The sequence below is a fragment of the Conger conger genome, chromosome 11 (assembly GCF_963514075.1).
Source record: "Conger conger chromosome 11, fConCon1.1, whole genome shotgun sequence".
Lineage (NCBI taxonomy): Eukaryota > Metazoa > Chordata > Actinopteri > Anguilliformes > Congridae > Conger > Conger conger.
In genome coordinates this window covers 40,385,340-40,408,441 of record NC_083770.1, presented here as the reverse complement: position 1 = coordinate 40,408,441, position 23,102 = coordinate 40,385,340, and the positions used below count along the sequence as shown (strand labels likewise).

The following is a 23,102-nucleotide window of genomic DNA, read 5'->3' as shown; positions in this document are numbered from 1 at the left end:
CCAACACAACCAGCGTCTTCAGTATGTTCTGGTCGGGTTCTAGTCGAGCAAACATTTACATAACGTTAACATTGTAGCAACCTCATTCTGGAGCTGGGCTTTCATTGATTTAAATTTTATTAACAAACTTTTGGAGATATTGTCCTTCGTGAATGACAAGTCTGCTATCCTGTATGGATGCCCCAGATCAGAGCTGTGTCAAATGAATATTGGAAATACTGTTGGCCTTTTAAATGAAAGAATCACCAATATTTCAGTCAATATTCCACCAACCTCTTCCTTCATATGATTGTAAGTTGTAGAATAATGATCATTCAGGCGTGTTAAGTATGGAGTATTAAGTATTGGGGGTTAGGAGCCTTGGTGGATCAAACCAGCAAGCCTCCAACTGCCAACTGACTCTTACCTTCTGAGCTGATGTCGTCTTCCTCTTCTTCGCCTCTTCCTCTCCTCTCCTGCCGCCCCTCTCAGCCACCTGCGGTCGGCGTGTGGAGGCCCCTGCTTCGGGGCCCACGTTTCGGATGTGGGGGGGGCAGGAGAGTGACATCACAGCCCATCCATGGCAGGCGGCGATCACGTACTACAGCCGGCGGTCCAAGGAGCAGGTGTTCCGCTGCGGGGGTGTGCTGATTGGCTCCTGCTGGGTGCTGTCTGCCGCCCACTGCTTCCCCAAAGACCCGTACGTACCCTTCCTCAAACCCCACCTGCCCTTAACCCTCCCCAAAGACCTGAATGTACCCTCTCCCCCCAAAGACCTGTACATACCCCCCTCAACCCCCCCAAGACCCATACATACCCCCCTCAACCCCCCCAAGACCCATACATACCCCCCTCAACCCCCCCAAGACCCATACATACCCCCCTCAACCCCCCCTAAGACCCATACATACCCCCTTCAACCCCCCTAAGACCCATACATACCACCCAATCCCCCCAAAGACCTGTATGTACCCCTGAAAGACCCATATGTACCTGCCCTCAGCCCCCCTGAAAGACCGGTATGTACCCCCCCTCCTGAAAACTCTCACCATTGACCCCTACATACCCCCCCCCCCTCCCGTTTAAAACTCACCTTATCAAATGCACACCTTGTTGATGATCACAGAATAATCCCCCTCCCACAATCTCACCTCAGGCGTAACATCGGGCCACTGAAGGTGATGCTGGGCAGAACCTTCCGGAAGGAGAACTCCAGCAGCGAGCAGATCTTCAGCGTGGAGAAGTACTGGGTGCACGAAAAATTCGACCCGGAAACATACGACAATGACATCGGTTAGTCAGCCAACGACACACACACACGTGTGTCAGTGCACACAGACTCACACACACACAAACACACACACACTGTACCAGTGCGCCCAGCCTCACACATACACATTGTATCAGTGCACAGACTCTCACACACTGTACCAGTAGACATAGACTCTCTCTCTCACACACACACACACACACACACACTGTATCAGTTTGCACATACTCATACATACACATTGTATCAGTGCACAGACTCTCACACACTGTACCAGTAGACATAGACTCTCTCTCTCACACACACACACACACACACACACACACACACACACACACACACACACTGTATCAGTTTGCACATACTCACACATACACATTGTATCAGTTTGCACATACTCATACATACACATTGGATCAGTGCATATAGACTCACACACACTGTACCAGTCGACCCACACTCTCTCTCACACACAGGCACATACACACTATCAGTGCACACACACACTCCCTCAGGTGTACTCAGGTGAGTGATGTCTGTCCCCCCTGCCTCCCCAGCGATACTGAAGTTGAAGACGGACATCGGAATCTGTGCGATAAACGCCCCTGAGGTTCTGCCCGTCTGTGTGCCGGACCCTAACACCGTTCTGCCCGACTGGACAGAGTGTGAGATCTCCGGATACGGGAAAGAGCGCGAATGTAAGAGCACCCCTGACCCACCCCCACACTCACCCCCACAACACACCCCCAAAACACCCCGCAACACACTCTCCTCACACCCCCAAACCCCCCCGACCCCACTCACACACTCACCCCCACAACACACCCCCAAAACACCCCCATAACACACCCTTAACATACCCCCAAACCCCCCCAACCCCACTCACACACTCACCCCCACAACACACCCCCAAAACACCCCGCAACACACTCTCCTCACACCCCCAAACCCCCCCGACCCCACCCACACACTCACCCCCACAACACACTCCCGCTACACCCTACACACAACACACCCTAACACACCCCCAAAACACCCCCACAACACACTCTCCTCACACCCCCAAACCCCCCCGACCCCACCCACACACTCACCCCCACAACACACTCCCGCTACACCCCCATAACACACCCTAACACACCCCCAAAACACCCCCACAACACACTCTCCTCACATCCCCTGTTGTGCTGACTGCTGATGATTGGCTGGTGCGGGTTGTGCTGACCGCTCTGATTGGCTGGTTCCCACAGTCTCGGCGTTCTACTCTGAGCGGGTGAAGAGGGGGCGGGTGCGGCTGTGGCCTCACAAACAATGCGTCCCAGAGAAGCTCGCCAACCGCATTGTCACCGAGAACATGCTGTGCGCTGGAGACACGAGGGGACTGGACGACGCCTGCAAGGTGAGCAGAATGACCCCCCCCCCCCCCCCCGGCCCCCCCTGTGGGTCAGAGCAGGAGCTGCACAGACAATCTTCATCTTTTATTAACTAGAAAACAGTAGCGACAGTCATTGTGCAACATTATGGTGAGGTCACTCTCTGACTCACCCCCCCCCCCCCCCTCTCTCTCTCTCTCCCTTATCTCTCTCTCTCTCTCTCTCTCTCTCTCTCTCAGGGGGACTCTGGTGGCCCCCTGGTCTGTCAGAAGGACGGACGGATGCAGCTCTTGGGGATCATCAGCTGGGGCGACGGCTGCGGTAAGAAGGACACACCGGGGGTGTACACCCGCGTCACCAAGTACATCGGCTGGATCAGCCAGAAAATGGCGGCCGGGGGCGTCTGAGACCGCGACGGCCTGCAGGCTCCGCCCCCTCCGGAGCGGGATTCATCACCCCGGTTCACCTCACGGACTGACCCCCCCCCCCGCGCCGTGCGTAGGAAACAGGACTCGTGGCTGTAAAATTTCAACCTCACCGGGAAAAAATCAAACGGACACCAAGCGCAAAGATCGAGGAGAGCACCGCAATGTTCCGCAGAGCTGCTCGCTCTCTTTTGTGACACCGGAGCACGACCGTGGTGCTACTTTGTAGGACTTTTTAGGACGACGACGAAATGCAGAAATATCGACGAGGACCCCAGCACTCCACCTGACGCACTGCACAGCCAGCTCTGTCTATAGCCAGCCTCTCTTGTGTACCTTTTCTTTTAAATCCCCCCTTTTTACGTTAAAAAAACATTTCTTGACTTTCTGCTCTGAGAATGAAGCTGTGGCTCAACACTTCATCCACAGAAAATGCTTAAGTGATGGCCACCATGCCTAACTCGGCTAGCGATGCTATACCATGCCTAACTCGGCTAGCGATGCTATACCATGGCTAACTCAGCCAGAGATGCTACACCGTGGCTAACTCAGCTAGAGATGCTACACCATGGCTAACTCAGCTAGAGATGCCACACCGTGGCTAACTCAGCTAGAGATGCCACACCGTGGCTAACTCAGCCAGAGATGCCACACCGTGGCTAACTCAGCCAGAGATGCTACACCATGGCTAACTCAGCTAGAGATGCTACACCATGGCTAACTCAGCTAGAGATGCTACACCGTGGCTAACTCAGCCAGAGATGCTACACCATAGCTAACTCAGCTAGAGATGCTACACCATGGCTAACTCAGCTAGAGATGCCACACCATGGCTAACTCAATTGCTTGTACTGCAAAGTTTGGCTCCTCACACACCACTCTGATTCTTTGTCTTCTAATCACAGGTACCTGGCTCTGGCTGTATAGTACTGCCCTTTCTAAAACTGCTCGAATTTGATAGGAGGAAAATTTACTTTTAAATTTGATTTTGCTGTTGATATATAAAAACTCATAATAAATAGTACTTTTATTGGAGTTTTGGTAATTGAGGTCTGTTTTGTAGCCTATCATTTATTTTTTATATCTTCCAATCTTTACACAGATCTTTTGTATAAAAATTTAGTTACGTTTCTTAATTGATCTGTCTGATTGACAGCTGTAGACGTGTACTTCACAAACACTAAACAGTATGCATCTGACGGGAAGAGCAGCGACGTTTTTAATCCCGCCTCCATATCCGGTGCATCCATGATCGCCGATGATGAGCTGGTCTCGGGAGGTTTGAGTTTGTAGTGCTGCAGCCTGCAGTGGCCACCTGTTAACACCATACTCCATTTAAGTGTGCACACCTGGAATAAACCTTGTGTGTTTTGTGTGTGTTTAGGCCTACCTATTACGTTCAGATAAACATGTTTTAGAAGTTTTTTTTACATGCGTTTCTTAAGTAAATATTTATGTATTTATAGATGAACAAATAATTTTAGCGATGTGATATTCCTGTATTTTGTCTGATTTGTATTTATTATTCTGTGTTTTGGCACTTTGGGAAGATTTGTTATAGTGTCTCTTTTCTAAATAAATCTTTTTCTATCAACATGTGGCTGGGTAGGCTGTTTTAAGTCTCTCTCTCTCTCTCTCTCTCTCTCTCTCTCTCTCTCTCTCTCTTTCTCTCTCACTCACTCACTCACACACACACACACACACACACACACACACACACACACACACATAGCTACAGAATGAAAACGCCGCAAACAACTGAATCTAGAAACTGGATTAACTTCGGTGTCTGTGTCTAAAACTACTCAGTTAGACCAATCAGGAATCGTCGAGGACAGCTGCAACCAAAGATACACGGCTTTCTTTCATGTTTAGGGGGGCGGCTTTGTTGCTGGTCTACGCCAGCTCGTTTGCATTGATGTTTCTGCTGTCTCCAGGTAGTCTCTTTTTGTCACGCGATTGGATCGGCTTCCTACTGTACGTCCGCCCGTGAGGCGCCGCTCGCCGCTCATCCATCTAACATCGCGATTTTTTTTTTTTAAAGGTTATGAAATCAAAACAGCCTCATCAGTTGGGACACCACCAGGTCTATCCTCACTAAATCCAGTAATAGGATGGATTAGGCTAACAATGATGACATTTTGTGATCTGCACAATGTCATTTGCATGTAGTAGGCTAATTCTCTGAAATGTTTCGCTAATACTGAACAGAAGATATTTACCTGTGCCTGGTCTTGTTTCACAAATAACTTATGTGTAAATGACAATGTTATCTAGAACACAAATATTATCTGGTTTTAAATTAGTTCAAATGTGGATTTCAGGCCTTATGCAGGCAATCAATTGCACACTGCGTTTTTTATGAATATTTGGCACATTCAGTATGCTACCAGCACCTGGTAGAATTTTTCAAGCACTTGCGCGTCGGGCCTGGAGCAGAAATGATATTTAATAATCCCAAATGAAGCTAAATCCATCTGCAGTGACACACCCTGCATTGATATTAATCTTCATATCTCTACATAAACACAGGTGTTGGTGATGAAGGCAAGCGTGCAAAAACTATTGAGTCTCGAAAGATCAGAAAAATGTCCGTCCTTGAAATTTTTGAAAATTGTTCATTATATGGATGATTAAGTGATATTAACGCATGGTTTGTGCCCAAGAAATGACATAAGCGAGGGAATTATCAGTATTGGTAAACATCCATATCCCCACGATGATCTTCATCAAACCCTTTCCATCAGAAATAGCTTCCCACAAACCATTTTATATTAATATTAAATCCACGTCTACATTACCTTTAGTCATTCTGTTTTGGACGAGGCCAACAACAACAACAACAACAACAACAACAACAACAACAACAACAACAACAACCATAATAATAATAATAATAATAATAATAATAATAATAATTATTATTATTATTATTATAATAATAAGAAGAAGAAAAAGAAGAAGAAGAAGAAGAAGAAGAATATGAATACTACTACTACTACTAATAATAATAATAATAATAATAATAATAATAATAATAATAATAATAATAATAATAATAATAATAATAATACATTATAAGAATAACATCGATCATAATAATTATTTTTATTATTATGCTTATTATTATTATTTGTTTATTACTTCAGAAATGCATCCTCTTTACAATGGTTACAGCCCAAAATTCATACAGTAGAACGAATTAAAGCAATATAACTAAGGAAGCTTAAAAAATGATAACTCATATTGGCCCCGTTTACGGTATTCTGTGTGTTTGTGGATCTGAGCTTGCGTGAGTCAATACAGCGAATGATGTTACCCTGTTCTAGCCTATATCTCAGTCGCGGATGCGCTTGGTCTTTCGTCGTGTTTCGTGCGAGGGTCTGCACATGAAGTACAGGTTGTAGTCTGCCAGGAAAGTTATATTGCTGTTGAACAGAAACTTCCTAGTGTTCACTTCCCTCTTCGTGAAAAACGGACCGCTTTTCTGGCGGTGTCTCTCGGTAACAATATGCTAAATGAGGAAACTCTGCAACGAAAACTCTTTAACTTTTTATGAACGACCTTATTGAGAATGAACAGCGTGAGAAGATTGTCACGAGGAGCCATTTCTGGAGCTGGCTAGTTGCGTGTCATCGCTCGACTTTTGATCTGGTATGCAAATACACCTGAGGGCACAGTTACCTGCACCCTCAACCCTACTTCTGCTTCCCTCTCGCTGAGTTGTAATGGCGATTCGCACAGGAAACGGACAGTAATGATGAATTGAGCCCAGCCGCCCTTTCGTTAGGACCATGGTAAGGTACACATTTTCACTGCGGTTCTAATACAGCATATAGGCTATGATATTTAAGTGTATTTTGTGGCCTGGCTGCTCACAGATCAGATGAATGCAGTGTGCAGTTATTTACGGTGACATAAGCCTTTACAAGTGCTATGTCAAACTGAAAACAATGTATTAATGATTAGGGACTATTATCTTGTTTTAATGATAATAATAATAATAATAATAATAATAATAATAATAATAATAATAATGGCCAGACTAGTAGTATAGTTGTTGTTTTCTTTGCGTGGCTAATTTATAAAGTTTTTTGGACTTTGGGCTAAATACAGTGACGGAGAAAGTAAATGTTGACTTAATGATGTCACTGAAACATGGGGACATCATTCCTGAAGTAGTTTCTGTTTTAATTTAGCCGTAGAAACCTTTTAAATTATATTTTGTTGCCACTTGAAAATACGTTTTGTATAAATATAGTGAGAGATATTAATGAAATATTTAAACTTTAAAGCGGCTACTTTTATACCGTGCCGTCACCAGATTGCGCAGCACGTTTTGCATATATAGGCTAATAATAATATCGCAGGATTGTTATGGCTGTAAACTCGGTGCGCTCGTAGCCCTGTATCATTGTGATTTTTATAAAGCCTTCCTGTGTTTTTTTAATGAATAATAAAACAAACCAGAAATGTCCAAGTAAAACACCTAAAGGTAATTCCAGTTCGCGTCAGATAACATTGGATATTTTAACAAGGCTGTTTCCCTTTCCTTTAGAGACTGACGTCCTGTCGCCGTCCCTAACACAAACTGCTTCTACTGATAACTTTAAAACATGGTAAAAAAAAACAAACCAAAAAAAACAAAACTGGCTTATAAAACAGGGAAATAAGAGGAACAAGAAACAAAATGAGAGGAAAAGTCCTATTATCGGGTGCATTGATAGCAGGGCACTACGCGGTAATGGAGTCAGTACAGTAGTTACAGCTGTTGAAAGTTGCAGCTGAACCTAAAAACAGTCAAAGCAAAAAAAAGTTAATGTTTACCTCACTATATTACATGAAATCACGAATTTGAATTGGGACTTTGGAGGCAATACAGATGTAACAAAAAAACACCCATTCTGTAATTCCCCTGTGCAAGTGTTGGTAACACTTTACAGTAAGGTTAATCAAATTTGCATGAACTAATGTAACTAATGTAACTAACTACGACTGAGAAGTTAATCTATACAGCTCTGTTAATGTTTTTGCACATCTTTAATTCATGTTAACAAGTACATTACTTAATGCCAATTCATGAACCTTATTATAAAATGTTTGCTGTGTTTGTTGTGGTTGTGTTTGTTGTTGTGTTTTTGTATGGGCGGGTTGTAAGCATTGGTGGTTGTGTTTTTGTATGGGGGGGTTGTTAGTGTTTGTAGTTGTGTTTTTGTATTGGGGTGTTAGTGTTTGTAGTTGTGTTTTTGTCTGGGGGGTTGTAAGTATTTGTGGTTGTGTTATTGTATGGGGGGTCGTAAGTATTTGTAGTTGTGTTTTTGTATTGGGGTGTTAGTGTTTGTAGTTGTGTTTTTGTATGGGGGGGTTGTTAGTGTTTGTAGTTGTGTTTTTGTATTGGGGTGTTAGTGTTTGTAGTTGTGTTTTTGTATGGGGGTTGCTCTGCGGGCTGCAGTGAGGTGCAGATACTCATTCACAGAGCAGGTGACGCCTTGGTTTGCAAGCAGCAACCAAATGAATCAGCCTGCACCGCCCCCCTTACCGTTTCCTGGATGTGAAATGATTTACATGAACTCAGCTCATGGACTTGCCTGCTAACTTCCTCCTTCCCTGCAGTCTAGCTGCCTTTCATCCTGGGGCCCAAACAAAACCGCTCTCAGGCCAAACGAAAACACTCCGCCAACGCTTCTGCAATGCTTCTGCAATGCTTCTGCAACACTTCTGCAACGCTTCTGCAACACTTTCCCAGCTCCAGCGCAGGGAGAGCAGAACCGAGTTGTGTTTTGCAAGGGCGGGACCATGTGTGGAGGTAGAGTGTTGATGTCTGACGTTTTCAGCCTTCTCCTGTGATTGCATTTCAGAGTTTCCTGGGCAAGCTGAAGGGCATGTAAGTACCTATAGGTGCTCAACTCAGTTTGTTCTTATGAGTGCGCATTGTGTGGTTTTGCATGGATGTGTGCGACACACCAATCAAATAGGGCGGCCTGTAGCGTAGTGGTTAAGGTAAATGACTGGGACACGCAAGGTCGGTGGTTCTAATCCCGGTGTAGCCACAATAAGATCCGCACAGCCGTTGGGTCCTTGAGTAAGGCCCTTAACCCTGCATTGGTCCAGGGGAGGATTGTCTCCTGCTTTGTCTAATCAACTGTACGTCACCCTGGATAAGAGCGGCTGCCAAATGCCAATAATGTAATGTAATGTAATATAATGTAATGTAATGTAAATACTGTCAGGCCCCACTGCCAGTCAAGTGCTGACAGTCTCTCTCCCCCCTCTCTCCATCCATCTCCCTCTCTCTCCCCTTTCTCTCTCTCCATCCATCTACATCTCTCTCCCCATCTCTCCATCCATCTCCCTCTCTCTCCCCTTTCTCTCTCTCCATCCATCTACATCTCTCTCCCCATCTCTCCATCCATCTCTCTCTCTCCCCTTTCTCTCTCTCCATCCATCTACATCTCTCTCCCCATCTCTCCATCCATCTCCCTCCCTCTCCTTCACTCCACCCCACTCTCTTTATTAGGCACAGTGGCCCCCCTGCCCCCCCTAAAAGGATAGGTAAGTCCTGGATGGTCTGAAAAACTGCTGAACCTCTTGACCACTGCATGCTCTTATGCATTTTGCTGCTGCCACATGATTGGCTGATTAAACATTTGTATTAACAAGCTGAGTGTATATTTCAAAAAGCAATATTGATTGCATTATGTGAACACAGCACATATTTTGAAGTGTGCCAATGTGTTTTCTGATTTCAATAATATATTTTGTATTAATTAAGCACCGTATGCCATTCCACTGCTCTGAATTGTTTTTGAAAACGCCAGCCACAGAAAGTCGACGTTCTACAACTGGACAGTTCACACGGATAAAACCTCCTCCGATAGACGTTATGAAACCGTATCCTCCCGTCACGGCTGTTTGGTGGAGATTGACTGTGGTGGAGTGTGGCGTAGAGCTCTGTGTTTCTGGGAGGTTTGTGGTTTTAGAAATAGGGAAGTTTAGCTAATGGAACAGGTTCTTGATGCAGTGATGCATTCAGTCAGCTGACCTCTCACCAGGCCCTCTCTGTCCCGGGCAGATACCGTGACCAGAGAAATTCCTGTGTAAAAGAACAGAACCGGTTTCAGCCACCGCAGAATCATAACGACCATGTTCCAGTGGTGTGGTGACCGTGTTTTAGCATGATTTAGGACTGGTCACCCGATGGGGTTTCGGGTTTGAGTTTCTGTTACCGTGTTTTAGCATGATTTAGGACTGTCGTCACCCGATTGGGTTTCGGGTTGAGTTTCTGTGACCGTGTTTTAACATGATTCAGGACTGTGGTCTCCCCATGGGATTTGGGTTTGAGTTTCTGTGACCATGTATCTGACTCTCTCTGTCCTTTCTCTTCTAGATAACCATGGTTACGGCTGGCCTGAGGATGAGTTTGTGAGTAATTCCAGAAGTTCCAGGGAGAGGGGGGATTATACATGGTGGAATTCCAATCATGGAATATAGAGCATAGGAATTTTCAGATAGTATAGGATGTGGGCCATATACACCAGACCTAGGGAAATAATTATTTTGGCTTTTTGATTTTAGTTATGAGTACTGGGCAAATCCATACAAAAGTTTGAATGTCCAGACCAGACCTGTGTCGAGTAATTATTTGAAATACTTTGGAGTAAACTCAGATTTCTGATGATTAATAATGTCTAGGTGTTTTTTTTTTAATGTTTCTTCAATATTTAGGACAAAATCTGTATTTGATTTGTTTGTAGTTTGTAGATTCTGCAAGGCTGTGTTCAGATTTTGTTCAGATTTCATTGTGTATAGGGTTAAAATATCTGGATGTGACACAGACTTTGTGTAAATATTTGTTATGATGGATGACAGGTGACAGGGAAGGCCTGTCCAAACCCAGAACGATAACCATAATGATGTGAGCATCCATCCATCCATCCATCCATTATCTGAACCCGCTTATCCTGATCAGGGTCGCAGGGGGGCTGGAGCCTATCCCAGCATACATTGGGCGAAAGGCAGGAATACACCCTGGACAGGTCGCCAGCCCATCGCAGGGCACACACACCATTCACTCACACACTCATACCCACGGGCAATTTAGACTCTCCAATCAGCCTAACCTGCATGTCTTTGGACTGTGGGAGGAAACCGGAGTACCCGGACAGGCCTGTAGTCACTACGAGCACCTTGCGGTCGAGCTGCATGTTAACGCGTATTTTCCGTTCTGGTTCCTCAGTGGTGGAATGACTTGCCTAGGACAGCAGAATCCCTCCCCATATTTTGATATAGACTAAAAACACACCTTTTCAAACTATACCTGATCCCCCCCCCCCTTTCCTTCTTGTCTAACCCCCCCAAAAGATTTCTGTATTTCTGTTTAAAACAGCCCTTCATGTGTATTTTACTAGTTATGGATTTGATGCTTTAACCCGAGGAAGAACCTATGCACTTGTAAGTCGCTTTGGATGAAAAGCGTCTGCCAAATGACTAAAATGTAAATGTAAATGTAGTGTGGCTGCCCACCCTCGTCTCTCTGTGGTTCTAGTGAAACAGAGGCAGTGTAAGAGGGTTTTAGAGACTGACAGTCGGCTCTGTCCCAGGCTGGGGGTAACATACAGGACTCTGTGTTTTAGTAATGGCCGCCCTCTGGCCTCTCTGGTTGAGTACAGGTACAGGCGCAGCCACAGGTGTGTTCCCTGTTGAGTGAGTGTGTCCGTCAGAGCATAAAACTGGGGCTACTTCCTCATCGGTGACAGAGGAGGTCTGTTTCCCAGCCTGGTGATCCAGATCATTCCCACAATGCCTCCCTTCTTTCTGACGGGATGTTATTGCTTGATAAGCCCTCACCCATGTATGCATGTGTGTGTCTGTGTATGTGTGTGTCTGTGTCTGTGTGTGTCTGTGTGTGTATGTGTATGTGTATGTGTGTGTGTGTCTGTGTATGTGTGTTTTTGTGTGTGTGTGTGTGTGTGTGTCTGTGTCTGTGTGTGTGTGTGTGTATGTGTGTGTCTGTGTGTGTGTGTATGTGTGTGTCTGTGTGTGTCTCTGTGTGTATGTGTATGTGTATGTGTATGTGTGTGTGTCTGTGTATGTGTGTGTCTGTGTGTGTGTGTGTCTGTGTCTGTGTGTGTATGTGTATGTGTATGTGTGTGTGTCTGTGTCTGTGTCTGTGTGTGTATGTGTATGTGTCTGTGTATGTGTGTGTGTATGTGTGTGTCTGTGTATGTGTGTGTGTATGTGTGTGTGTCTGTGTGTGTGTATGTGTGTGTGTGTATGTGTCTGTGTCTGTGTGTGAATGTGTGTGTATGTGTGTGTGTGTATGTGTGTGTGTATGTGTGTGTATGTGTGTGTGTGTATGTGTCTGTGTCTGTGTGTGAATGTGTGTGTATGTGTGTGTGTGTATGTGTGTGTGCCTGTGTCTGTGTGTGTGCCTGTGTCTGTGTCTGTGTGTGTCTGTGTGTGTGTGTGTCTGTGTGTAACAGGAGGAGGATGGCTACACCTATGAGGCTCCACCCTGTGAGCGCCCAGCGGTGAAGGTTCCGGCCCGAACGGTGGAGGAGAACGTTTACCTGGGTGAGCTTTGCCTGAGGTTCCCCTAACGTTGCCATAATGTTGCTCGGTGTGTTACATTCCACTAATGTTCCCCGATTGTTGCTCTGATGTTTCTGTGTGCTACGTTTTCCTAACATTCCCCTAACGTTGCTCTGATGTTGCAGTGTGTGTTATGTTCCACTAATGTTCCCCTAACGTTGCTCTGATGTTACCGTGTGTGTTGCGTTCCACTCACATTCCCCCAATGTTGCTCTGATGTTCCCCTAACGTTCCCCTAACATTACAGTGGTATTTATGTTCTGCAGAGAGGTCTTCGGGTCCTGATCCCAGCAGACATGCCCCCCCCCCCCGGCCGGCAAAGAATATCCCCACCACCAAAGCTATGGTAACCTCTCCAATCACCTCCTACCTCTCTGTGTGTCTGTCCAATCACCTCCAACCTCTCTGTGTGTCTGTCCAGTCACCTCCAACCTGTCTGTGTGTCTGACCAATCACCTCCAACCTGTCTGTGTATCTAACCAATCACCTTCAACCTGTCTGTGTGTTCATCCAATAGGCTCCTGGACATTTGTCTGCGGGTGCTTCTGACTGTGTGCTTGTAGGACTAGCCCACTCCTCAGCTAACATTTACATAATTTTTGTTATATTCCTATTGTTTTTGTCTCAGGTAAATTCCCCGAGAGTCTCACAACCACCTCCTGTTCCTCAGAAGCTGGTAGAACAGCATAACTTGGATGAAACCTACATCGACCCCAACATCAAAATGCGTGAGACTGCATTCTTTTCACCACCAGGGGGCAGTGTGGTTGCAGCCACCACAGTGCACGCGGCTCTAAGCTGACCTCAAACCGTAGATCATCAACTCCGGCCCTCAAATCAAACTCCAGCCCTGGTTTTCTTTTCTCCTGGGTAATTAGTGGGACTGATTGGCCAGACTGTCTTCACACCTGACTCCCGGGTAAAGGGAGGATGGAAAACCAGCAGTTCTCGGCCCTCGAGGACTGTGAGTTGCTGATCCCTGCCCTAGAGTATACAATATATGGAGACAGCAGCTGTGTCGCAAATTGCACACTTGTGTACCTGTGCATTCATGTTCTTATGAGCTTAATAATGCACCAGCAAGTCAACTACTTAGGATGCAAGAACATAAAAACAATATCTTAATTTGAGACACATTTGTACTATAACGTCAATGAATCTTCTGACCGTAATGTGACAGGTATCCGACTAGCAGTAGCATCTGGAGTGACACTTAATTATGTTATAGCAGAAAAAACATAGCTGTTATACGAATTTGTGGTGAACATATGCTTAGCAGTATGTATATTAAAGGTTAAGATGAGAGAACATGATATTTGCAGACAACATTAGTCATCTCCTGTCAGTGACATCAGCTGGCATATGTAGTTTTATGCCCGCGTTAGCTGCAGCATTGTATTCTGAAAATAGGCTTTCTGAGTGAAGCATACAGACAGACAGAATAACAGATGGAAAGACAGACAGAAGCAATCACTGCTCCCCCTACTGGTGGTGGTGGGTAAATTAGCCGAGTGAACTGGCAGAATTGTACCAGCAGAGGGAGCCCACACTGTCCGGTGCGCCCAGTGTGGCGTTAATGTGCGGCAGTGATACTACAATTCCCAGAATGCATTGTGTTCAGCCCCTCAGATCAACCGGGAAGAGAAACCAGGGAAGAAGGCAGCGCCCAGGAAGGCCCCGCCCTCCAGACCTGGCCCCGCCCCTGCCCCCACCCCCATTCCCAACCTAGAAGATGGTAAGAGCCAAGCTTAAAAACATTTCTGGGATATTCTGTATTTAAAAAATCACTGGTCTGGAATATTCTGTATTAAAAAATCACTGGTCTGGAATATTCTGTATTAAAAAATCACCGGTCTGGAATATTCTGTATTAAAAAATCACTGGTCTGGAATATTCTGTATTTAAAAATCACTGGTCTGGAATATTCTGTATTAAAAAATCACTGGTCTGGAATATTCTGAATTAAAAAATCACTGGTCTGGAATATTCTGTATTTAAAAAATCTACTTCCTTGCAAGTATTCAAATGAAATATTTCTCTCATTCCTCAGAAATATATTTGCAAATAAACTAGAATTTTGCATAAATTAATTACTCCGTTGTAGAAAAAACATGTGGTCTGATGCTTTGGGTATGCACAGGGTCTAAACTGAGAGGTCTGCATGTAGTTTAATGCTCACAAAAACACAAATCAGTCTTCTGCCCAACTAATTTAAAGAAAGTATCACATAAAATAACCTTTTTTCCTTTTTGCTGAACAGTCAATTGTTAAGTTGTAATTCATGTGAAAGGGCTGTTTCATATTGATACATACCTTATTTCATACCTTCTCTCTGATTTTTTAGATGTTTATTTGGACCCAAACGAAGGACAGGTATGTAGACTAAAAAATCTGTATCTTTTTTATTCCTTCACTTTAGCATTACAAAAACACAAATTCATGGTGGACCTGTTTCTGTTTGTCAAATTAAATTGTAAGGTTTACAAATAATACTTATGCTTAGCATAACATCACAGTAAACCCTTATGAATGATCTTTTAGGGCCAGTTTCACAAGCCTAGTCCTACTCTAAATTACATTTTGAATGAAGATTCTCCATACACAGGTTGATTTAGTCCATCACCAAGTTTAATCTGTGTCCGTGAAACCGGCCAAAATGTCCCCGTGAAACATTTGCCACCTGAAAATGGCGGACTGGTTACCATAGCGATATTGCCCAACGGCTGTGCGGATCTTATTGTGGCTACACCGGGATTAGAACCACCGACCTTGGGTGTCCCAGTCATTAACCTTAACCACTACGCTACAGTCACTATTTACTGGGTGTAGCCAGTGCTGTCTGACAGCTGTAGCTCAAACAGTCAATGTAATGCGAGATGTGAATTCTTGTGATTAGAAACATTAGCGGACTGTCGCACACCATATGTATTTAACACTAACACTCATACTGAGACCTGCAGCGTCTCCAGATGAATGTGCCTGGTGTGTCATAGCATAACCTTTGTGTCTCTTATCTCTGTGGTCATTCCTAGCACTTGGAACCGTACTTCCCTCTAGGGTCTTTCAGGGCGCTTGTCCCTGATTATGGGTTTGCACTTGGTTGTACATCGCTCTGGATAAGAGCACCTGCCAAATGCCTTTAATGTAATGTGTTAAAATAAAACTTTTTAACCGACACATTTACTGTGAAATTACCCTGGGGGCACAGGGATATAAAATGTGTGATTAAATGCCTGATGACGGTGTTGTTCTGTTTTTCCACAGACAGAGGGCAGTGATGAGCTCTATCTGGAGCCTAATGCAGGTCAGTCACGCAGGTACACACCTTGCTAAACCTCCCCTACCAACCGACCACAGCTTTTGGTTTTTGCGTGAACCAATCACAGATGGGTTTAGGAGGATGTTTGCATGGTGTTTTATCCAGCAGTATACATGGGTTGAATGTAAAAGGTAAGCAGTGTGTAAAGTTAATGGTGTGGGCGTGTAACACTCTGTGCGTGTCACAGCTTGCCCGCCCCCTCCTGGTGCTGGCGTGAGGCTACCCCCGCCTCCCAAGATCATCACGCGTGTAGCCCCGCCTCCTAGGGCCGGGCCCCGTAACGCCCCGCCCGCTAGGCCTCTTGAAGCTCCGCCCCCGAGGTGGCATCGTGAAGCTCCGCCTCCAGTGTAAGTCCACAACTGTCCCTGGCCAATTACATTACATTACATTACATTATTTCCATTTGCCGTACGCTCTTATCCAGAGCGACGTACAGTTGATTAGATGACGCAGGAGACAATCCTCCCCTGGAGCAATGCAGGCTTAAGGGCCTTGCTCAAGGCAGCAACACTATTTATACTTTCACTTTAGCAAACCAACTATATTGTGAGCAAGCAAGCTATTTGGCTGCGTAACTAGCTGGCTATGTAACTAAGATATGATAGTCTACCACAAACGATGCAACTGCAACTTAGTTTGAGAGAAATAAAGGTTTACGGATGATTCAACACGTATAGCCGTACCTATTGTACAATAAAAATTGAAGTAAAATAATGCTGAGCAGAGATGTCCCTACATTCCTTCTCTCTCCCTTTCCTTCCCAGGGTAAAGCCCCCAATCCCCAGAGCGCTGTCTGTAAGTGTCCCATTAACTCTGTGTACCACTAACTGTGAGCTGCCAGCTCTGTGAGACGCTATGTTTGTGTCTCGCTAACTCTGTGTTCGGCTGACTCAGTGAGCAGGTGACTCTGTGTCCGGTTAATTCTGTGCGCCGCTCACTCTGTGTCCCGCTAGTGAGTGAGCTGCCAAGTCTGTGAGCCGCTGACTCTATAAGCTGCTAACTCTGTGTTCGGCTGACTCTGTGTCCCGCTAGTGAGTGAGCTGCTAAGTCTGTGAGCCGCTGACTCTATAAGCTGCTAACTCTGTGTTCGGCTGACTCTGTGTCCCGCTAACTCAGTGAGCCGGTAAGTCTGTGAGCCGGCAATATTTTTCACTGTTACTTTGTCCGTTATTTTGAATTTTTCAATTATGTGTTTTTTTCAGAGCACACACTTGCCAGGTGATGGCAAAAGTGGTTAGTCTAAATCTTTTATTTTATTTGCCTTCTTCCCCTCTGCAGTAAAATCAGGCCAGAGCTGGACCTTTCCCGGCAATCTCCCTGTTTACTGCAAATGCAATTTCAAATGCAATAAAGTTTTACCATGAATGACCATATTTCTAGAAAGAATAATCTGTATTGGGGCTCATTCCTCTCCCCCCCCCCCCAGTTCCACCACCTGAAGCCAAACGACCACTCTTCCCAATCAAGCCCCCCCCACCAGGCATGAAACCCCACCTCCCACCCCCCAGGTACACCTGACACATCACACACGCCCAGGCACACACCATATACACACACACAAGTACACACTGCATAACACATAGCCAGGTACGCACCTTATACACACACAAGTACACCTGAAACATCACACAGGCCCAGGCACACACTATGTACACACACACAGGTACACACCACATACGCACACACAGGTACACACTGCATAACACACGCCCAGGTACACACCATATACACACACACAAGTACACACCATATACACACACACACACACACACACACACACACAGGTACACACTGCATAACACATAGCCAGGTACACACCCTATATGCACACACAGGTCAACATGACACAAACCCAATACATGTGACACATGCGTGAAAAACCTCAAAAATCTATATTGGAAGTGGAAGTATTTTAAAATATGCTTTCTGCATTTGAACGTTTGGCTTCTTGAATTTGAATATTTGAGTGCATTTGTGAATTTTCTGTTTTTGTTTCAGCCTGCCTCTCCCCTCTCAGTCAGATGCTGCTGTTGGAGGTAAGGGTCGGCAGGGAGAGCACAAAATGTGCACTGTGATTGGGCAACATCACTGGGGATGTGCGCTCTGATTGGGCAGCTTCACTGGGGATGTGCGCTCTGATTGGGCAGCTTCACTGGGGATGTGCACTCTGATTGGGCAGCTTCACAGAACACGTGCTGTAATTTGCTTGCATCATTGAGGATGTGCTCTGTGATTGGTCTGCGTCACAAAATGTGCATTGTGATTGGACAGCATCACACAATCTGCACTGTGATTGGGCAGCCTCTATAATGTGTCCAGCATCACCAGGGATGAGCACTCTGATTGGACAACAGCACTGGGTTTGTACTTTGGACAGACATGCACTGATCAGGTTTTCTTTACTGTACATTTCCTGTGGATCAAAGGCTGTTTCTTCTGAAGTTAATGTTCTTTGCTGAGCAGTTAGCAGAACTGGAATGAACTGCAGTACATTGCAAGTCATACACATGAGAAAAAAGGTCTTTTTAAACCAACCATAACCCTACAAATGCTGATATGCATCCCACAGGGAGTTTATCTGGGCAGTTGTATGATTCTGTTATCACAATTCATTTGTGTTTTGTTGGATTGTGGCTAACTGTTAAATGCCTGGTACATCTTATCAAATGTTTTCTATATCCAAGGCACACCTAAAGAATGAACATGTGGCATGAAATAGTGAACAAATCTGTCCATTGATTTTTAGGTCTGAAAAAGTCTCCACTATCAGGAACAGAGGTATGCGTTCTCTGAATAACAGAAGAAGTCAAACTTTATTTGCCAGATTAATTCTACAAAGATAAAAAGTATTTAATTGATCACAATTTTTTCTCATTGTCCCATAGTCTGCAATGTAATTTTCTAATTACCGAGCTGGATTATTAGGTTTTTTACCGTGTTTTCTATTCTCTCAAGAACATATCCATTCTGAAGCACAATATGAGTTGTAAATGGAGCTGGAGACATATTTATTGACTGATTGAGTGTTTGTCTGATTGATTGAATGGTTGTTTAATTGATTGGTTGATTGACTGATTGACTGAATCCCCAGGAGTCACGGTTGCAGGAGAAGGAGTGGTTTGCTGGGAACTGTGACCGTAAAACAGCTGAAGCGGTCCTGTCCAAGGTCAACAAGGTGAAACGCAGGGCTGTGGAGTCACAGGGTCGTGGCTGGGTCACTCACACCAGTGTACTCACACACTGTACACACACTGTACACACACACTGTACTCACACACTGTACACACACTGTACACACACACTGTACTCACACTGTACACACACTGTACACACACTGTACACACACACACTGTACTCACACTGTACTCACACTGTACTCACACACTGTACACACACTGTACACACACACTGTACTCACACTGTACACACACTGTACACACACACTGTACTCACACTGTACACACACTGTACACACACACTGTACTCACACTGTACACACACACACACACACACACACACACACACACACACTGTACTCACACACTGTACACACAGTTCTCACACTGTACACACACTGTACACACACAGTATACACACACACTGTACACACATTGTACTCACACACTGTACTCACACTGTACACACACACACACACACACACACACACACAGTTCTCACACTGTACACACATACTGTACACTCACTGTACACACACACACACACACACACACACACTGTACACACACACTGTACACACACTGTACACACACAGTATACACACACACTGTACACACACAGTACACACACTGTACACTCATTGTACACATACACACACACACACACACACACACACACACACACACACACACACAGTACTCACACTGTACGTACACACACTGTACACACATTGTACACACGTACTGTAGACACACTGTACCCGCATACTATACTCACGCAGTACACTCACTGTACACACACAGTACTCACACTGTACATACATACTGTAGACACACTGTATACGCTCTGTACGCACACTGTACACACACTGTACACACACACTTAGGAGCACAGGGCTGTCTTACAGAATTATGTTATTTATGTGTGTGTTGAAAGGGTGGATCTTCAGCTGTTGATTCCTTTTAATTTACATCTATGTCATTTTGCTGTAATTCTAAATTCATGGATAAACTCTGAAGCCATTTTTGCTCTTGCATCTGTGAATGGTGTGTGTGTGCGTGTGTGTGTTTTTGTGCTGTGTGTGTGTGTGCGTGTGTATGTGTGTGAGTGTGTGTGCGTATGTGTGTGTGTGTGTGTGTGTCTGTGTGTGTGTATGTGTGTGTGTGTGTGTGTGTATGTGTGTGGGTGTGTGTGTGTGTATGTGTGTGAGTGTGTGTGTGTGTGTCTGTGTGTGTGTGTGTGCGCAGGACGGGTCCTTCCTGGTGCGGTACAGCTCGGCCCAGAACACACAGCAGCCCTACACCCTGGTGGTGCTGTACAGACAGAAGGTCTACAACATCCCCATACGCTACCTGGAGCTGGAGCACACACAAGGATACGCCCTGGGCAAGGAGGGCAAGAGGAACGAGGAGGTGAGAGAGAGAGAGAGAGAGAGATCAGCTGAGATGATGACAAATCAGCAGAGAGAGAAAGAGAGATCAGCTGAGATGAAGAGAGAGATCCACTTCGAGAGGAAGAGAGATCAGCTGAGATGATGACAAATCAGCAGAGAGAGAAAGAGAGAGGTCAGCTGAGAAGAGAAAGATCAGCTTAGAGAATTATTGAGATCAGCTTTGAGAGGAAGATAGATCAGCTTAGAGAGGAAGAGAGATCAGCTTAGAAAGGAAGTGAGATCAGCAGGCCTGATGTGTTCACCTTGTTTAGTTGCCTGCTGACAGTATTTAATTGATTTACCAGCGTGTTGTGTTGCTGTGTGTGTGTGTGTGTGTGTGCAGGTCTTCAGCAGTCTCCAGGAGATCATTTCCCACCACATGAATAAGACGATCTTGCTCATCGACAGCAAGAGTCAGGCCAAGCACAGCACGCACCTCACACACCCTGTTCACCCCTGAACCACCCCCCACAACCTGTAGACACCTGAACCACCCCAAACACACCCTGTTCACCCCTGAACCACCCCCACACACCCCTCACACACCCTGTACACCCCTGAACCATGCCCCATGCACCCAGTTCACCCCTGAACCACCCATCACACCCCTGAACCAGCACCCAACTCACCCCTGAACCACCTCAACACAGCACCTGCTCATTTACTAACTCAGTTCACCCCAGCACACTGCACACTGCAGCTGTGTCCATGACCTCGCTGCGATGGTCTTAGCGTGTATTTGCTGTTTATTTCCTGTCCCTAATACTCTCTGCACTACTAACACACATACCACACAGCTGCACATACACCCTTCACCCCTATAACCCTCTCAGCGCAGAGAAAGTGGATGTTTCGACTCACCTGGCAACCTCAACCACTGTGAAGAATGGACTTTATGACATCACAGCAGACATATATTAATGATGTCACAGTTGATATTATGACATCACAGTGGAAATTATTAATGAACTAATTATATACAAATATGATATCACAGTGGAAATTATTAATGAATTAATTATATACAAATATGATATCACAGTGGACATTATGACATCACAGTGGACATTAGTTTTTTTGTGTAAATATGCCTCTTGTGCCACACACACTGGTCAGTCGAGTTCTGCAGTACCCACGATGCACTGCAGCATGCACATTCGTGCTGGGACTTGGAGAGCAAGAGGTTGTTCCTATAACTCTGCACTTCATTGATCAGCAATTAAAACACACGATTGCACTGTTAAATCAGCTAACTTGCTTCCTTAGGCTTAGATTGTTGACTAATTTTAAAGTGAAAACAAAAAGCCTGCAGACCCTGTGGCTCTCCTGTGGCTGGTATTCTCTAGTGTGCCAAATGTCATTTTTGGTGATGAAAATGTTACGTTTTTCGGTCATTGACTACAACAATCTTTTCTGTGAATGATGTTTCCATGCGCCCATGATAACTCACTGGACTTGGTGAGCATTCACCTGTTCCAGGTGTCTCTGTAGCAGCTGAACAGCAGGTGCGTGAGCCACCTCACCTGTGTCCCTCAGAGCGTGACTCAGAGGGGTGAGGAAGCAGCAGCTCTCCAGTAACACTTCTCTTCCTTTCTCTCTGTTTTTATTGTTTCTTAGAGTGAATAAAACTGACCGCGAAGATGTGTCTTTGCTACATGGTTTATTTGTGGTTTGTGCCAAGGTCTGTACAAAAAAAAAACCCCAAAATGCATTTCCTCATTCCACATCTGTAGTGACACAGTAACCCTGCTTACTTCCAGAGACCCACTGCCTGCACTCCTGTGATTCCATAGAACAACCCTGTCTAGTTCAAGCCTTTGTCAGGAAACCTTTCACTCTTTACACCTATGATATCCATAAAGATCTGAAAAGGGTTCCACCATGGAGACGAGATTAAGAACGCTCTCGAGTGCCTGGCCTTCTCTCCTTCCTGGCCGATCAAAGTCGCTGAACCAGCGAGGCGCTGGACTGCTATTTAACACCGTTCACTAGAGGGCGCCAACTGAATTTGAATCTTGATCTACTGACGGACAGTTGACGGTAACAATACGAAAGGCACACAATACTCACACGTACATTTAACTCCCCAAGCAGTGAACATCAGCTTCTTTAATACAGAATGTAGTTGTTGGTCATGTGGTTTATTTATAATAATAACAAGAATAATATACTTTTTTATTCAGCACTTTTCAAAAGCAAAGTTACAAAGTGCTTTACTCAACATGAAATAAACAGGTACAGGACAGCGAAAGGACAAATATTAAAACGAATTACTAATTGATAAACAGAATTAAATAAAAACAGCAATAGAATGAGAAGGGGGTAAGAAAATAACATCTATAAAACAATAACAAATACACAAATATAATGAAATGAAAGAAAAAAAGATTAGGTTTGATCTGCTGTATTGGTGTCAGTGTTTGAGGTGCTGTTTTTTATAATCCAAAATATATCCAAAATATATCCAAAATAGGTTTGGTCACAAGAAACATTGCAAGAATGGCCTTAAAATGGCCCTTTTAAATGTTAACTATTG

At 44.9% G+C, this 23,102-nt stretch overlaps 2 protein-coding genes across 3 annotated transcripts in view; both read left to right on the top strand.

Moving 5' to 3' along the window:
• Positions 1–4,641, top strand: part of plat (plasminogen activator, tissue) — a 22,031-nt gene extending 17,390 nt beyond the window's left edge. The window contains exons 11-15 of the mRNA XM_061261758.1: positions 472–679; positions 1,136–1,272; positions 1,807–1,947; positions 2,500–2,648; positions 2,862–4,641. Coding sequence (XP_061117742.1) covers positions 472–679; positions 1,136–1,272; positions 1,807–1,947; positions 2,500–2,648; positions 2,862–3,029 — 803 coding nt within the window. The 3' untranslated portion in view covers positions 3,030–4,641. The remainder of the gene's footprint in view (positions 1–471; positions 680–1,135; positions 1,273–1,806; positions 1,948–2,499; positions 2,649–2,861) is intronic.
• Positions 4,642–6,514: 1,873 nt separating this feature from the next.
• Positions 6,515–21,130, top strand: si:dkeyp-117b11.1 (B-cell linker protein). 2 transcript variants are annotated; one of them, XM_061261079.1, is made up of 19 exons: positions 6,515–6,701; positions 8,906–8,931; positions 9,565–9,599; positions 10,435–10,469; positions 12,530–12,620; positions 12,905–12,984; positions 13,267–13,366; positions 14,260–14,373; positions 14,983–15,011; positions 15,903–15,942; positions 16,145–16,304; positions 16,722–16,752; positions 17,160–17,190; positions 17,384–17,465; positions 17,956–17,993; positions 18,704–18,735; positions 19,049–19,132; positions 20,382–20,546; positions 20,910–21,130. In XM_061261079.1, the coding sequence occupies exons 1-19, from the start codon at positions 6,603–6,605 to the stop codon at positions 21,024–21,026; spliced, it is 1,389 nt and encodes a 462-aa protein (XP_061117063.1). In that variant the 5' UTR covers positions 6,515–6,602; the 3' UTR covers positions 21,027–21,130. The 2 variants fall into 2 exon arrangements, with proteins under 2 accessions (XP_061117063.1, XP_061117064.1); XM_061261080.1 differs by having other exon boundaries at positions 6,570–6,844.
• The last annotated feature ends 1,972 nt before the right edge of the window (positions 21,131–23,102 follow it).

Bases quoted from the DNA above. Each gene is read 5' to 3' on its own strand.
- si:dkeyp-117b11.1 (XM_061261079.1), top strand. From the start codon at position 6,603: ATGAACGACCTTATTGAGAATGAACAGCGTGAGAAGATTGTCACGAGG. The intron at 18,736-19,048 runs GTATGCGTTCTC...CTGAATCCCCAG, and splicing joins CTCCACTATCAGGAACAGAG to GAGTCACGGTTGCAGGAGAA. The intron at 20,547-20,909 runs GTGAGAGAGAGA...GTGTGTGTGCAG, and splicing joins AGGGCAAGAGGAACGAGGAG to GTCTTCAGCAGTCTCCAGGA.